At 31.4% G+C, this 16,245-nt stretch overlaps 1 protein-coding gene across 5 annotated transcripts; it reads left to right on the top strand.

The window, feature by feature from the left end:
* The first annotated feature begins 2,025 nt into the window (after positions 1-2,025).
* On the top strand, positions 2,026-12,060 carry LOC131940711 (nuclear distribution protein nudE homolog 1). Of its 5 annotated transcripts, XM_059299475.1 has the most exons (12): positions 2,026-2,152; positions 3,979-4,252; positions 5,518-5,671; positions 5,755-5,903; positions 6,098-6,143; positions 6,417-6,507; positions 6,880-7,035; positions 7,199-7,299; positions 7,914-7,991; positions 9,238-9,326; positions 9,654-9,741; positions 11,060-12,060. In XM_059299475.1, the coding sequence occupies exons 2-11, from the start codon at positions 4,173-4,175 to the stop codon at positions 9,712-9,714; spliced, it is 1,005 nt and encodes a 334-aa protein (XP_059155458.1). In that variant the 5' UTR covers positions 2,026-2,152; positions 3,979-4,172; the 3' UTR covers positions 9,715-9,741; positions 11,060-12,060. The 5 variants fall into 5 exon arrangements, with proteins under 5 accessions (XP_059155458.1, XP_059155481.1, XP_059155472.1 ...); XM_059299498.1 differs by lacking the exons at positions 7,914-7,991; positions 9,654-9,741 and adding an exon at positions 10,469-10,529; XM_059299489.1 differs by lacking the exon at positions 7,914-7,991.
* The last annotated feature ends 4,185 nt before the right edge of the window (positions 12,061-16,245 follow it).

The raw sequence follows: 16,245 nt of genomic DNA, 5'->3' as shown, positions 1-16,245 counted from the left end.
TGTAAAGTGTATTCCAACTAATTTATGACCGTATTCTCAGGTGAATTCGGGAAGTGAATTCCAGCTAAGATTTTATAAATCAGATGTCACGTTGACTTCGATAGATAACAGACAGCTGTTCAGTATTTGTGTCATCAGTGGGGTCTACAGGAGTTGGGGGGGGGGGGGGGGAGAGGGTCAAGCAGAGTCTAGGACAGGGGCGGATAATATATGTATATATATATGTATATATATATGTATATATATGTATATATATATATATATATATATATATATATATATATATATATATATATATATATATATATATATATATATATATATATATATATATATATATATATATATATATATATATATGTCTGTGTGTGTGTTTGTGTGTGTGTGTGTGTGTGAAATGAAAAACAATAAGTAAACAAATGCTAGTGAAAATATTCTAGTATTCCAAGATAGCCCAGGACTATACATTAGACAAGATATTCAATTACAAAATTAAAACAAGCCAGGTCTGGAAAAAAACAAACACATTTCTGATAGTTATCAACAATTAGCTAGAGTTAACTTTGTACAGTCCGCTGTAAGTTTCGTTGTCTTTATATTGGGCGGCTTGATAATTTCCCTCTTTTAAACTACATGTGTCGAGTATCGTAATGACTGTTTGTGGAATACAACGAAGATGAAGGATACTTAAAGATATAGAGCTAACAGTAACACATAAACACATACATAATTACATATAGCCTAATACACATACATGTATAATTACACAAACACAATACGCCTATATATAGTGTACAATGTGGCGCCTTTTAAAGCACTCGCCTTTGCCTTACCCTAAAAACGTGGCAACCTCTAGGGGGGCGGGGGAGTAATTGTATACAGGACGAGCGGCTATAATGTCGAGTCCTCTCTTATAAATATTTAATTAATGATTAGACTTTAGGAAATGGGTAGGCAGGAATGGGGCTCAATATTTGTGTGACGTGTTTAATAGAGATGTGTATGTGTGTGTGTATGGGAGGGGGGGGGTCAGGGTGCCTATTCATGTGTGACGTTATGAGATCAAAGGATAAAACGTTAAGGTTTATTACCTTTTTCAGATAGATTATTTTGGTATAAAAATGACGTCACTATTTGCTCATGGCCTTGGAAACGGTCCCTTTACGTGTGTGTATGGTATTAAAAAATGTTTTGTTATTTAGGAAACATTTTTTTCAATGGCTTGAATAAACATTTCCATGTCAACAAAATATTTACATGCGCAGCAAAAACATTTTGTTTTTCAATGGGGTACATTAACATTTTAAATTTTTTTGTTGTATTGAGTATTTCTTAATTGGCCAAACCGAGTCAAGGGAAGTAAAAAAGTAAATAATGACACTAATCATAGATCAGTTATGCCCCATCTCAAATATTGTGTAGGCCTTTATTAATGTTTGAGTAAAGTCCAATAAAAATAAAAATATGGAAAGTTATCATCCCAAAATGCATAAAATGTTATTTGAAGAATTAGATATAGACCAAGAAATAGTTCTGTTGCATATAGGCCTACACTGCTCTTGAATTCGCTTCTTTTCAATAAACGTAAAAAAAAATAGTTAAACATTATGTTTCTGTGGACAACGCCAACTCCTATTTAGTAGGCTTTGAGTAGGTACAAGTTCTAAACATGAACACTTCTACAAAAAAAAAAATTAAGCAAGGTAGGGCCTATAACAATAACAACAAAGGCGCTTTAAACTTTATTTTAAAAATTGGTTTTCTTCTTTTGGCCAACATGTGTATTTTGGCACTTTGATCATAGTGCTGTAGAAAAACATTCAAATGGGGAAATGTGAGGCGTAGGTAGGCCTAGTTAAGGCGAGGATTATCTGCCAGCAAATATGTTTATGTCAATTATGTTATGTCATTTGTAAAAGCTATTTTAGATTAGGCATTGGGCCTAAACGCTATTTTAAATCCCCAAGTTTAGCCTTATATTTATTTAAATCTGGCTTATATAACAAACACTTTAAAATTAAATGTTAGCATCACTTCCGCTAAAATGGCGTATACATAGATAGTTTATTTTCACTTTCAATTTAAGAGAAAAATAATCCTTTTAATTACATATTTTAAATCTTCTTTCTGTAGTAAATCTACGATACACTTCGTGAGTCTTAATATATATATAATCTAAATCTACCTAGTACCTTTTGACTTAGACCTAGATTCTAGAAAAGTAGAATATCACTCCTCTTTTCAACAGCAACAGATGAAAATCTCTCAAACAAAACACAACAAATCCTACCAAATAAAAATTGTTTCTGGCCGATCAGCTTTGTTAAACTTTATTAAATTATTATGATTTTTAGCAGTTTTAATTTATTTCAACTTGGGAAACAATTGATTAATTACCCCTATGCCCTAGTTTATATTTAGTTCTACAGACTACGGTGTGTGCAACAACACAAACACAGCAGACCCACATCAGTTGATTGGGCCTTAGACTGCCTAAGAGTTAAGAGTCATTAGAGTAGAGTTAGACTAGATGTCTAGATCTAGGGCCTAGTCTAAAGTCTTAGTTGAGTCTTGAGGAATTTTGTTCTGTTATGTGGTAATGGAAACCTAAAAAAAGTAAAGATTCCTCTACTTAATACCTAGTGATCCTAGTAAGGTTTTGAGTACAAATGACTAAAAATTGGGTTTTACAGAAAATCTATCACAGAGTTTCTTTACAACCTATCCATGCTTATTTTACTTAAGTGAAAAAGCAGGCTTGATAAACGTAAATAAAAATGTAGCCTCAAACACAAAAAATTATTTTCAAGTAGGGCCTACTCTACATTTGCAGCATTTATATTGTTGATTCTTACACGATTACAGTCCATTAGATATAGTTGGTGGGTTTTTGCTCTGCACCAAAACTTATCACAGGTTGAATGTGATTAAAAAAAGACATTTAAAATTCCTTAATTTAAAATGCAGTTTAAAAGATAGATGTATACGGCTAATTATATTCCCAATATGTATTGAAAAATGTAATAACTTAATAAAGATCGCATTAATATCAACAATGCAAATAGTACCTACACCACTTTTTTAAATTTCAGCATTAGACTAATTTATATATTTTATATTTATTAGAGTCAGGTGGGCTTACTGATTTAGCAAAATAATCTTCACCAGGCCAAAAACTAACGATCTGTAGTACCTGGCTATTCAATTCCTCTGTTTAAATGCTGCTAGGGGTCGGCGTGGTCGAGTCTGTAAAGCTCATGGTTGCTAAACCTAAAAGTCTCGAGTTCGAACCCTCGGGCAGATGAGGCTCGTTAGCTGGGGACAGCCACTCTTCTAGGAGAGACAACTCCAAAATTAAAAAACTGCTGCCTTGTAGATTGTTCTTGGTTGGACAAAGGCTATGGAAGCAAATCCAAAAAGAAAAGCAGGCTGAAATCGGAGTCAATGGCCTCAATGGCGCATAACCAGTTGACACGTAACGCTTAATTGTGTTGGAGGCGTGGTCGAGTCGGCAAAAAGCTCATGGTTGATAAATTCGAACAAAGTCTCGAGTTCGAACCCACTGGCAGATAAATCCTGATCCCCTTAACACTAAAAATTAAGAACGAAGAAGAAGAAGAAATGCTGCTGTATTAATGTATTTTAAATATATATTCAAATAGTATCTCTGGTAGTTAAAGAAATAAGCCTTATCTTGCTTTGTGAGTTTGCAATTATATCCAGATTTAGAGAAAAAAAAAATCAAGTTTGCTGTTTAAGCATATATGTATGAATACATGTTTTTTTTTTAAAAAAAGGAATGGTTTATTTGGTAATGATTACTCACAATATCAGATTGCCTAAGTTATACTGTTTTAGGGTTTACTAGGAACAATTAAAAATTGTAAGCATAGATTGATTTTTTATTTATTGTGAACCTTATCTTATCTACTAAAATGGAAAGATTTTGATTTATTTTCTGCATTTCTTGTTTTACAGTATAAACGTTTATTGGAATACTTCTCACTACTTCAGAGTTAGAGCAAAACTAGTTAATTACAAGATAATCTCTAATCAGTGACCTACGCTACCAAGAACTTTTACTGGTATAAAGTAACACAGTTTCGTGAATGTAAATAATATAGTTGATTTAATGAGCTGAGAACCTACTAATTACATCTGAGAGCATACAAATGGATGCTCCTAGGACGTTTGCATCAAAAGATGCAGAAATTGAATACTGGAAAAATCTTGCACACCAGTATAAACAAGAGTAAGTTATCTTTTTATTTTTTAGTTTCTTATGCTCTTATTTAATTCTTATTGTATTGACAATATTGAAATTTATTTTATCTGTAAAATGTTGGCTGTGTCACTGCATAAGTTGGATTAGATTGACTTATGACATGTGCTCCTTTATTTCTAGTTCTCACTTGCTAAAGAATCTATCTTGGTTAAATTAAGAAAGAGCCCACAATAAATATTCAGTTTAAATTTTTTTAATCACATTTTATGAATATTTTAATATGTACTTTATGAAAATTAAACATAAAAATTATAGTTAGTGATTACATCCTCATAATATAGAGAATACTAGCCGTCAGTACCCGTTTCACATGGATTATTGGTCTACATATTTTATAGGCCTACATTTTTCAGAAGAATATTTTATAAAATAGTTATTGGTCAAAACGCAATTTGCTTTTCTACATGTTTAACGATATTAGTGACAAAGCAAAGAAATAACTAAATAGCTAAAAGTCCGACACATTTAAAATAACATAGGCTACTAAAACCTAGTAGAAAAAATAAAACCAAATTATATACATAATTAGTCAACACAACACCATATTGAATGCACACATTGATTAAAAGACGTAAATGATTCCTTTAAAAACTCTGCTTTTCAATGGTATTTATGTTGTTTTTTAAGTAATTTGCATTAGTTTTGGCCGAGCAAATTGTATAAATTTCATAAATTACACCTTGATAAGTAAATCTATAGATTTAAATCAAATTTTAATGAAATAGTTAATTTCTTTGTATTCTAAAATTGGAAGATGACGCCATTGGTTTTGTGTACTTTCCGTACTTCAAACATATGACATGTGACATCATCGATTTCGGCTTTCTTGTCTCAACTATGAACACTTTTCCGGTTGCATAATTAAAACTGTTTTTCTACATTCGAATATGCCTTAATTTTTTATTTTTCTTCTTTAAATAAAATTTTGTTTATACATTTAAAACTTCTACCATATTATTTTCAACAAATGTCCATTTCAAGTTCTCCATATATTGCTGAAGATTCTGATGTGATATCCTGCGAAAATATTTTGCGGACAGAGAGAGAGAGAGAAGTGCGCACATGGGCTTTTATATATTAGGATTACAATACTATGTTTCTACTACACACATCACTTATAACTTCCCTTGCATTTGGAGATTCTGTTGTTTAAACAGTTTACCTCACTGCAGTTACACTTTCATTTATTAAATTATAGAATGCTGTACATTCTGAATTTATTCCTTTTTAAGCCTGAAAGAAACAAAAGAAGAACTTGAAGAGTTCCAGATCAGCAGTCAGGAGCTGGAACAGGAGCTGGAAACTCAGCTTAAACATGAGGAGAAAAAGAATAAAGAGCTTAGCTTAGCCAATGAAAGACTACAAAATGAATGCGACTCTCTGAAGGTAACATATCATGGTTTAATTTAAGCTTGAAATTTTGAGGAATAGAATATAGTTCTAGCTGTTTAAAATCTTGTTGCTCGTAGGAAAAGTTACAGAAGCTGCAAGCAGACAGCCATAAGAAAATAACTGAACTGGAAGATAACTTTGCCAAAGTTGAAGCACACAAAAATGAACTTCAAAAATATATACGAGAACTTGAACAAGACAATGACGATTTAGAAAGAGCCAAGAGGTAAATCTTTGCAACTTACTGGGTTTAACTTATCTATTTGATTTTGATCAAAATGTAAGGTAATTTCGGTTTAAAATAGATATTATAATTTGTAACTTACACATCACTTTACCAATATTCACTTTGTGCAGTAGTTAGTCAGAAAAATGTAAATCTTTAAAAAAATTTAATGTTTCTTAACATTTTTTTTGCAGAGCAACTATTGTTTCATTGGAGGATTTTGAACAAAGATTGAATCAGGTACAAATTAGCTATAGAAGTTTAAAACACACTTCAAACTATATATTATCATAATTGTTGTTAATGCCTACCCTAAGTAAGTAAATGCTGTGCAAATGCTTTTTCTTTTCATTTTGATATATTATTATGTTTAAATTATTAAATGTATGTGGTACTTCGTTATTATTATTTAAACCAGCATGTCTAATCAGCCAGGTCACTTTGGCTTCAAATTTAATTGTAATTGTATTGTTAAATGAGATTTCAAGTTTTTAATTCTGGTTCTTTATTCAGGCCATTGAAAGAAATGCTTTCCTGGAAAGTGAATTGGATGAAAAAGGTGCATTGTTGGAAACAGTCCAAAGGCTAAAGGATGAAGCTAGAGGTGGGTGTCTAAATCATTTGTGACCAACAAGCTGTGCGGCACTCAGTTGGTGTAAACCTGCCATGCTGTTATTTTGTAAAATTCAAATAACCCTGTATTAAGTTGTATAAGTAGTTTTTAGAACAGTGCATCCAAAAAATATTTTTCATGCAGGTTCAAGCTCATTAGAAGGAATATTGTTAAGAGCTAAGAGCTAATACTTATATATTTCATTACTAAGATAGAATTTTAACTTTGAGAAAAAATTTCAGCTTGTCACCTATTTATTTGAAATTGTGGTATAAAATGTTAAGGGTTCATCCTGTAAATTGAACATAGTATTTTTAAATCTATTTTCATAACTTACATTTGAACATAATTTTGTTCCCACAGACCTGAAGTCAGAAATTGATGTCAAGAAACATCAAGATGTTTCACTAAAAACCAGCGGAGATGGTTCTCTGGGTGTGGCAGCTCTACCAATGCAGGATAGCGGCTATGCTGCACAAGCTATCTCTCCTACCACACCGACCACACCAATGGGGCGAGGTATCACAATGTCACACATTTTATTTTTATTTTTTTAGTTAATATATTTTATAATTTCAATTAGATTTCTTAACTAATTGTGTCTGAAGCTGTAGTTGCTACATCATGTTGACAATTTTTCATCTGATTCCTCTCCTTATGCCTCTGTAATGTTCTGTTCTAGCGCCATCAACACCTGGTATGGGTCTCACAGGTACACCTCTCACACCCTCAGCAAGGATATCAGCACTCAATATTGTTGGAGACTTACTGAGGAAAGTTGGGGTAAGTTCAGCTCAGCTTGCACCAAACTCTGTACTTAAAGCTTCAACATACTCCTTCATAGCTGGGTAATGTTCATACATAGGCTGTGCTCATATTTTTCTATTGGAACTATCTGCCTTCACCCAGCACTGCTGGTCAAAGACTTAAAATATCACCTCAGCAACTTGTGGTTTGGTTTGTTTTTTAACATTGGAACTATGTATTTCCATAAACAACTGTACAATATTGCTTCTGGCTTGCTAGTTACTTAAAAATCTGTGTATTATTGGTGGGTTAGGGGTGTCTTTAAAAATTTATTTGAGTTTATTCTCCTTACAATGTCAAAAAAATAATTTGAGTCTTATTGTTTAAACTCATAACTTTTTTTTAGTAAATATAAAAAATAAAGGAAAGAAAAAATTAAATATATTTAACCCTTAAGTTTCATAAATGAATAGTGACACAACATTTATACTCATTTTGTGGTGCGTTCAGTCAGACAGGCTACTTTCAATAAATGTATGCTCCATTTAAATATACTTTTTTTACTACTAAGTGGAAAAACTCCAAACCAAAATACAGGGCCTAACCAGATTGTCACGAATGTTTAACCTTCAATTCTGTCTTCCATTCAGTTTTCAGGAAGGTGGCAGCGTAACTCTGTGGAATTAAAATCTGACTGTCCACATTTAAATATTGACCAAGACAGTTCGGTATAGTTGTTATCCAAAGTAATTAGAATCCTGTAGCCAGTGTCATGGGACCACTGCTTGTTTTCTGCATAAACTGCTTGGGCCTGTGCATCTGCTGTCCAATACTTGCAGTTATTTTTTACCTGACACAGAAATGCATCGTGTGACTTCTGACAAAATTTGAGCTAGGGTCCTTATTAACTGGCACAGATATGCAATTTGTTATATCTGACAAAATTTGATATAGGGTACTTTTTAACTGGCACAGATATGCAATTTGTTAATTCTGACTAAATTTGATATAGGGTCCTTATTAACTGGCACAGATATACAATTTGTTATATCTGACAAAATTTGAGCTAGGTTACTGGATAATAATTACCTTAATTATTAACTGTCCCAGATGTTAATATATCTGAAAAAGTGTGAATTAAGGTTACTTAGCAGTAATTTTCAAATGCAGTAGTTTGCCTTTGATACAGCTTGCTATTACACTTCATCTTGACAGCAACCCATTTATTAAATGCATTGAAGTTGATAAAGTGATCTGTTTGAAAATGTTTGGGCAATCTTTTTCTATCTGGAATGTTTTGATTTTTACACTTAAATTGCATTTGAATTAACTTCACATTTATTAAGCAATGTTATTATTACATTATTATTCAGTCATAAATTCATTGAAAATAAAAGATCATATGCACCGAGCTAATTTAATAAAAATTACTAAAGCTAGTTCTAATACAAAAAGTATATTAAAAATAGTTTTGAAAAAAAAACTGAAAATAAATTAGTAATGTATGGATTTCTTAAAATAATGTAATACATACACTGATCATACACAATAAACATCTTTGATTTTATTTTATTTATGTATAATAATTTTAGCATGCACATGCAGCCCCTAATTAGTACTTATGAATAAACCATTAATAATAATATCCAGTTACTAATAATCTTGATCATTGCATGATACATAATTTAGGCTTATATAAATTTTACTTTTTAAAAAAAAATTGAGATTAAAATTGTCCTGTAAATTGAACAGCCAGGATAATTATTTTAGTCATCCAACTCTATCAGTATGTTGCTGGGTGAAGGTGCCATATTAAAGCAATAATTTCCAATGCTTGTTAAAAAATTAATTTTTGATAGCATTCTTGTACCTTCAAATGTGTATAAATAAGACAAATGCCAAAGTTGCTTTAATGAAACTGTCTGTGATTACCTTCCACTGTTTCACTAATGTTAAATTCACCTTATGTTTTAGGCTCTGGAATCCAAACTAGCAACATGTCGAAATTTTGCCAAAGATGATCAGCGGAGTAAGACAGGAACAAGCCCTCTTAATTCACCCAGGTAATAATAGACTTTCAAACACTTTTTTATTAAAATTTAAAGAGTTCTTTGACTCATTCTCCTATTTTGACTGAAAAAAAAACGTATTTTGGGTAACCTAGCATCAAGCTGAACTACTCATTTGTTCTGTATCTAGCTGGAAATGTCAGTCTCTATAATAATGTAACTATTTTCTAAAAGTTTGTATTCATGAAATTTTTTCCCTTATTATGAAGGTGACAGTCAGCAGAGGTAGAGCTATTTCTACATTTATTGAACTGCATTTTGTTAACTTTGTATGCACTCTCAATCTTATCCACTTGAACAGTTGATTGCCTGTATTTCCAGGTCAGAGCTAATTGCTAGTGCTGGTATTAGGACAAAACGCTGTCTGACCTTAAACGCATGAGCCATTTACATTATATTGGGTCCTAAGGTGGTTCACTTTTAGCATACCTTCTTTGTGTCTGTTGGATTAGTTTTGTAATCATAAGTAGTTTCTATTTGAGTAGCTTGTTGTTGTATTAATTCTTACACGTTTGTAGCTTAAATCTGTTAATATGTTTGCATTCACTGCGATATGTTACAGCACATGTGCTAAGTTGTATGGCCAGGCAAGAGCTTCATTTTTATGTTAAATTTCTTAACCGCACCCAACAGAAAACTAATAGAACATAATATTACAATAACATGACATTATTGTTCACTACTTTTGTTATTATTTTAGTGTCTTTTTGGCTTCTGACTTGATAACTTGACTTGCCAGAAATACCTTTTTGTATACAGCATATTGTAGTGTAAGATTAGTGATGTTGTTAAAATCTGTATCTTGTCCTACACTAATACTAAAGCATTCATTAAGGAATATGTTCACCTGTGTAGTTTAGGTGGCTTAGAATTGTGTTAGATACCCACAATATATTGCATTCTTTTTTTCTATGCACTTGGAGACCTAACTGCTTGTTCTATGTTGCAGATAAATGTTATAATTTATTCTTTAGTTTTGAACTAAATTTAAAACAGCTTTTTTTAAAGATGACAAGAATCAGCTTTTCTCATTCTTAAAATGAACATAATAAATCTACTTAGATTACAACATGTCTCTATAAACATCATTTACAAATACAAGTATATAAATCCTTGTCTTGTATGATTTTTATCAGGAAGGTCAGGAAAAAATGTCTTTGAAAATGGCAAGTTGAATTTTTGTTGAATTCAGTTTAGGTAAGAAACCATGAGGGTTGTAAGCCTTGGTGCCTTTCTGTTGGCTACAATTGTTTTGGTCTTTAGTTCACTTTGATTCTTGAATTTTTATTTTGTTATGTTTATATTTTTGTATTGTTTATTTTGATTTTAAAATAGGCTTCATTTTGAAAACAAACAAAAAAGCTTATAAATAAAGTAATCAATAGCATATATATTTCAAATTATTGTTAAATCTTTGTTTAAATTGGCTAATTAAAAGTATATTGTTTTAATTTGATAACACGTACATGTTCAATTTCTCTAAATGTCACTAAATATTGCTAAAATTGTGTTGTAATTTTACCCTCATAACTCAGGATGCTTATGTTAACATAGATAAGATGAAATTTGTTGTAATTCAACATGTGTTGCTTTTGTTGTTGTTACAGATTTATTAAATGCTGAGTTGTAATTTATATATGTTAAAGAATGTGCACCATTTATGAAAATTGTTATTTTATAATTTTCTGTTGTACAAGATACATTTTTGAGATGGCCTCTCTTTTCAGAAATCCACGGCTGAGTCGAGGCTCAACATTACCTGTACAGCAGAGTCTAAAGATGACAGTCTAAGGTTGTGTTCTCCATCCCTGCGCCTCATGTTCACATTTTGACCAGCTCTAGACCCACCCATACAGACAGCTGGTTCAAGTTTGCATGGATTTGTTCAGTAATGTAATGGAATCTACTAGTTGATGCTTGTTGAAGTTTAGTTGAGTTGTCCCTAGAAATCAGGGATACACAAGCCTGTCGGGTTAGCACATTTAGTTTGCTCTGCAAAACATGTAAGATCAAGTGCTGATGTGACAAACATAAATCTAAGGCACTGAGTGTTTTGTGTGAGAAGGACCCTTAACCCCCCAACAAATTCTTATTGTTTCAAAACAATTGTTTTGATTCCTGGTGCACCAGATTTCTAGGGCCAAAATACTGTCCGAAGGAATTTATAGGAAAAAAAATGATTTCCCCAAATTTTAAAAAATTTGTTGTAAGAAAATCCCAAAGCAATCTTCATGTTATTTTTCCTCTTAAATGTGATACTTGGGAATTGTAAAAACAAACTTTGTAGGGTCTCCATTGCTAGACAACGCCTAGTTTAAATTAAACCTCATTTGTTGTTTATCATAATATAAATATCAACCACTATTTGTATAGAAAGACACTGTATATAATGATTTTATTTAAGCTATTAATGTACAGTTTATCATTGAGTTACATGCTTATTAAAATTGAAACAAATATTGTTTTATTGGTTCCCATTAATCCCATGTGAAATCTTATAAACAAAGGCTACTAGTTTAAAAGCAAATACCTTGTAACCAGCCTTCCTGTTCACTTTCCACCTTGGCCATACATCTGGTAACTGAAGCGGCTGATGCTTCAATAAAAAATAGGCTGCAACAGCTACAAACATTTTTATTTTTGAGGTTATCTTCCATAGGTATTTTAGATTTTTTTAAAAACTTGGATTCAAATTTTTTCTGTTAAAGTATATTGTGTAACAATTGTCTTCATTGTCTTTATCAGACTTATCTTCTAAAACCTTGTCTTTATCAGACTAATCTTCTAAAACCTTGTCTTTATCAGATTAATCTTCTAAAACCTTGTCTTTATCAGACTAATCTTCTAAAACCTTGTCTTTATCAGATTAATCTTCTAAAACCTTGTCTTTATCAGACTAATCTTCTAAAACCTTGTCTTTATCAGACTAATCTTCTAAAACCTTGTCTTTATCAGATTAATCTTCTAAAACCTTGTCTTTATCAGACTAATCTTCTAAAACCTTGTCTTTATCAGACTAATCTTCTAAAACCTTGTCTTTATCAGATTAATCTTCTAAAACCTTGTCTTTATCAGACTAATCTTCTAAAACCTTGTCTTTATCAGACTAATCTTCTAAAACCTTGTCTTTATCAGACTAATCTAAAACCTTATCTTTATCAGATTAATCTTCTAAAACCTTGTCTTTATCAGACTAATCTTCTAAAACCTTGACTTTATCAGACTAATCTTCTAAAACCTTGACTTTATCAGACTAATCTTCTAAAACCTTGTCTTTATCAGACTAATCTTCTAAAACCTTGTCTTTATCAGACTAATCTTCTAAAACCTTGTCTTTATCAGACTAATCTTCTAAAACCTTGACTTTATCAGACTAATCTTCTAAAACCTTGACTTTATCAGATTAATCTAAAACCTTGTCTTTATCAGACTAATCTTCTAAAACCTTATCTTTATCAGACTAATCTAAAACCTTGACTTTATCAGACTAATCTAAAACCTTATCTTTATCAGGCTAATCTAAAACCTTGTCTTTATCAGACTAATCTTCTAAAACCTTATCTTTATCAGACTAATCTTCTAAAACCTTGTCTTTATCAGACTAATCTTCTCCAGTTTGCGTTTGGTTTAGTTGAGAAAAGAGCAGCATGTCCTGATATTATTGACAGCATTATTGCCATGAACATGCAAGCTCCTTCAGACTTTCTGCCTTGTAAATGTGTGTTCTTCCCAGGTCAGCAGTAGAAACCAGAACTCACAAAATATTTCAATTCTATTTTTACCTGGACGGTTCATCTCTCACCTGTTGTCTATTGTATTTACATTTTTCAAGTTAGGGAATTTAAAAAATTACAACTTTGATCCCTAAATTTTAAAGTGAAAGAGCTAACGCATCTGTAAGTAATGAAACATTCTCATCATTAGTTATATTCCAGGCTGGTACTAAGCATGTAGCCTACACCAGAATTTTGGTGGAAGTTTTCTACATTTCAAGTGATTTATGTACATTTCCACATTTCATTATTGTCTTCTTTAGATTGTCTTATGTTAGTAACCAAGGTAGCATTGGTCTACTCCTTGTGCTTAGTGCTAGTTGAATAATTTTACTAAAAGAAGTGGCAGAAAAATACCTTGTTTAAAATTTTAATACATAGAAGGTAGTAAGAAAACCAATTTCAAGAAGCAAAGATTCCTCTAAGAAATGATTTTTTCTTTAAATTTTCTTGCAGCACTTATTTACATTTAAAAAAAATTAAATAGAAACAAACATAAAGTTAACATTTTCTCAATTCAGATAAATAATTCAGGCTTTTTTTTTATGAAAGGTTTTCTCATGGTAATATTGATACATATATTGTATGCTGATTTGAAATTGCTTCATTTAGTTTTCAAATATACGTTGGTAATTGTGTGTGTGTGTAAATATAACTTTTTTCCCTTCTTTTATTAAAAAAAATAATAGGAGTAGTGACTGGCCGATATATCTGTAGCTGAAATGGACTTGATGTTGCATTTACCTCGTACTAAATACTAGTCACTAGCGTCTGGCATTTATCTGTATTTAACCAGCTACAGCTCACCACCGCGGTATAGCACTTTGTATCAGAATAGATTCTATCAGTCACTCTACTACTAGGTACAGAGCTTATATCAGAATAGATTCTATCAGTCACTCTACTACTAGGTAGAGAGCTTATATCAGAATAGATTCTATCAGTCACTCTACTACTAGGTACAGAGCTTATATCAGAATAGATTCTATCAGTCACTCTACTACTAGGTAGAGAGCTTATATCAGAATAGATTCTATCAGTCACTCTAACACTAGGTACAGAGCTTATATCAGAATAGATTCTATCAGTCACTCTACTACTAGGTAGAGAGCTTATATCAGAATAGATTCTATCAGTCACTCTACTACTGGGTACAGAGCTTATATCAGAATAGATTCTATCAGTCACTCTACTACTCAGCTCTTTTTACTTTAACTTGGTTTAACAGTACTGTATTTATCTAATATCTTGGGGTTGAGAGAATGGTAGTACACTTTCTTCTTTCTTAATATACCCACTGGGGTGATATAATTAAGAGCCCACATAAGATGGGAACTGCCTGTGCATGATAAACCTAGAGTAGATTAACATGTAAGAATGCCATTTTAAAAAAAAAACAGTTTTGTGCTTCCTGGTCAGGTAATTTATTGAAAGTCACTTGGATATTTATTGCTCAAACATGTTTTATTTAGCTCATTACTCACACTCCATTAAAGTTATTTGTTTAGATATTAGTGTACAGGTCTGTCCAAAAATGTCTGTTTTTTTTTAAAGTATAGAATATTTCACTTTGTTTGTACTGTCTAGTTTCTAATTTGGTTCTTAAAAGTAACAACACTTGTTTGAATCCTTCGGTTGTATAGATTTTTTTTTTTGCCTGTCATCCCTACTGGGACATAGGCCTCATAGATTTTTTTAGTTAACCTTAACACAGCAGATCTTACTTTTATCCAAAATGTATTTAAAAAAAAATTAATTATTAGTCGTTACTTCTATTACGCTTGTTTTGATGTGTTTATCCTAAGTGTGATTTTTATTTTAAATCAAAACATACACCAAATGACTTGTTTTATATTGCTTGTCAGCTCATTTCATTGTTTTAAAAAAAAGCAAATCAGTTTATCAAATCATCTTTGCTCACCCCACACTGTACTTAACTCATCAATATCAAAAAGAGAACTTCTTTCATCTTTAGGGTTATGGTCATTTTAAAGTTTTGGTTGTAATTTTGTTGACAAACCAGACACAATTAATACATTATTTGAGAGATTGTTGAATATCATCATGAAATTCTGGATTATGGTTGAAGAAAACATTTTTACAATTTTTCTTTTTATATTCTAAAATCAAAATAACTTTTTACTATGCGTTAAGCAAATCGTTTATTTTCAAACATTTTTTTATTACATAGTCTGGTTAGCTTGTCTAAGTTTGTCAACATATCTGATGTAAAAGTTGAGTGAATCATGGTTCAAATCTAGGCTGATTGTAACAATAGGTGGTAGTTGGACTTTGACAGTGACAGCGTTGTAAAGTAGTTCATATTAACAGTGCTGGGAGGTTATAAAACTGGGTAGGCATTAATTGGCTTTAAAAAGCTAAATGAACCTTAGTGGTGAATTAGAAAAAAATGTCTTCATTAAACTGTACATAGCAGATGTGGTGTATATTCTATCAAACTGGCCTTAAGAAATGCATTGTGAAACATTTCCTAGACTAGAGTTTTGGGTTTGTTTTTGTTTGATCTATGCACTGTATTGAGATGTACATTGTGTGTGAGTGGAGTGTCTGGTGCTGGCTTGTTCAAGAGAGGCAAGTTTGTCTTTCTACTTTGTGATGCATTGGTTTCCTCTGGATGAAAAGAAATATCACTTTTTCCTTGCTATGATTTTTAAAATTACTTTTTGCATAGATTGATTTTGTTTTTTACAGAACTTATTTAGATCATTTTTTATATTTATGGATTTGTTTGCTAATTTGAAATAGTTGGATCAGTGGACGACTCTTTTATCTTCTTTAAAATTACTTCACAGGTTTTTTTTTAATATTGGAAAAATTTGTCAAAAATATTGAGGAAAGCTGTAAATGAAAATTTTCTTTGAGAAATTTTTAGCTCTTGAGTATTTATTTTTCATATACCTTATACTGATCAGCAGCCAGCAAGACAATAGTAATTGGTGCTTTCTCTCTAGCTGTTTCTTTACAATCAAATTTCAGGATTATTCTAGCTCTGACCATTGCAATAGTTTAAAATAAGATAAAGAAATTAGATTTTTTTTCCCCAGAGTTTTTGTTAGTTTAAAACTACCATTGAAAACTGTAATTCGAAATAAATCTTCAAAAATAAAATAAAAAAATAT

The sequence above is a fragment of the Physella acuta genome, unplaced genomic scaffold (genome assembly GCF_028476545.2).
Source record: "Physella acuta isolate Inbredline_101_S28 unplaced genomic scaffold, ASM2847654v3 ptg000023l, whole genome shotgun sequence".
In the NCBI taxonomy this organism is placed as follows: Eukaryota; Metazoa; Mollusca; class Gastropoda; family Physidae; genus Physella; species Physella acuta.
Note: the sequence above shows the minus strand (reverse complement) of the source record. Positions and strands in the feature narration are given on the sequence as shown.

Coding starts and splice junctions, on each gene's coding strand:
- LOC131940711 (XM_059299475.1), top strand. CDS start 4,173: ATGGATGCTCCTAGGACGTTTGCATCAAAAGATGCAGAAATTGAATAC. Junction 7,992..9,237: donor ATATTGACCAAGACAGTTCG/GTATAGTTGTTA, acceptor CTTATGTTTTAG/GCTCTGGAATCCAAACTAGC. Junction 9,327..9,653: donor AGCCCTCTTAATTCACCCAG/GTAATAATAGAC, acceptor CTGTATTTCCAG/GTCAGAGCTAATTGCTAGTG.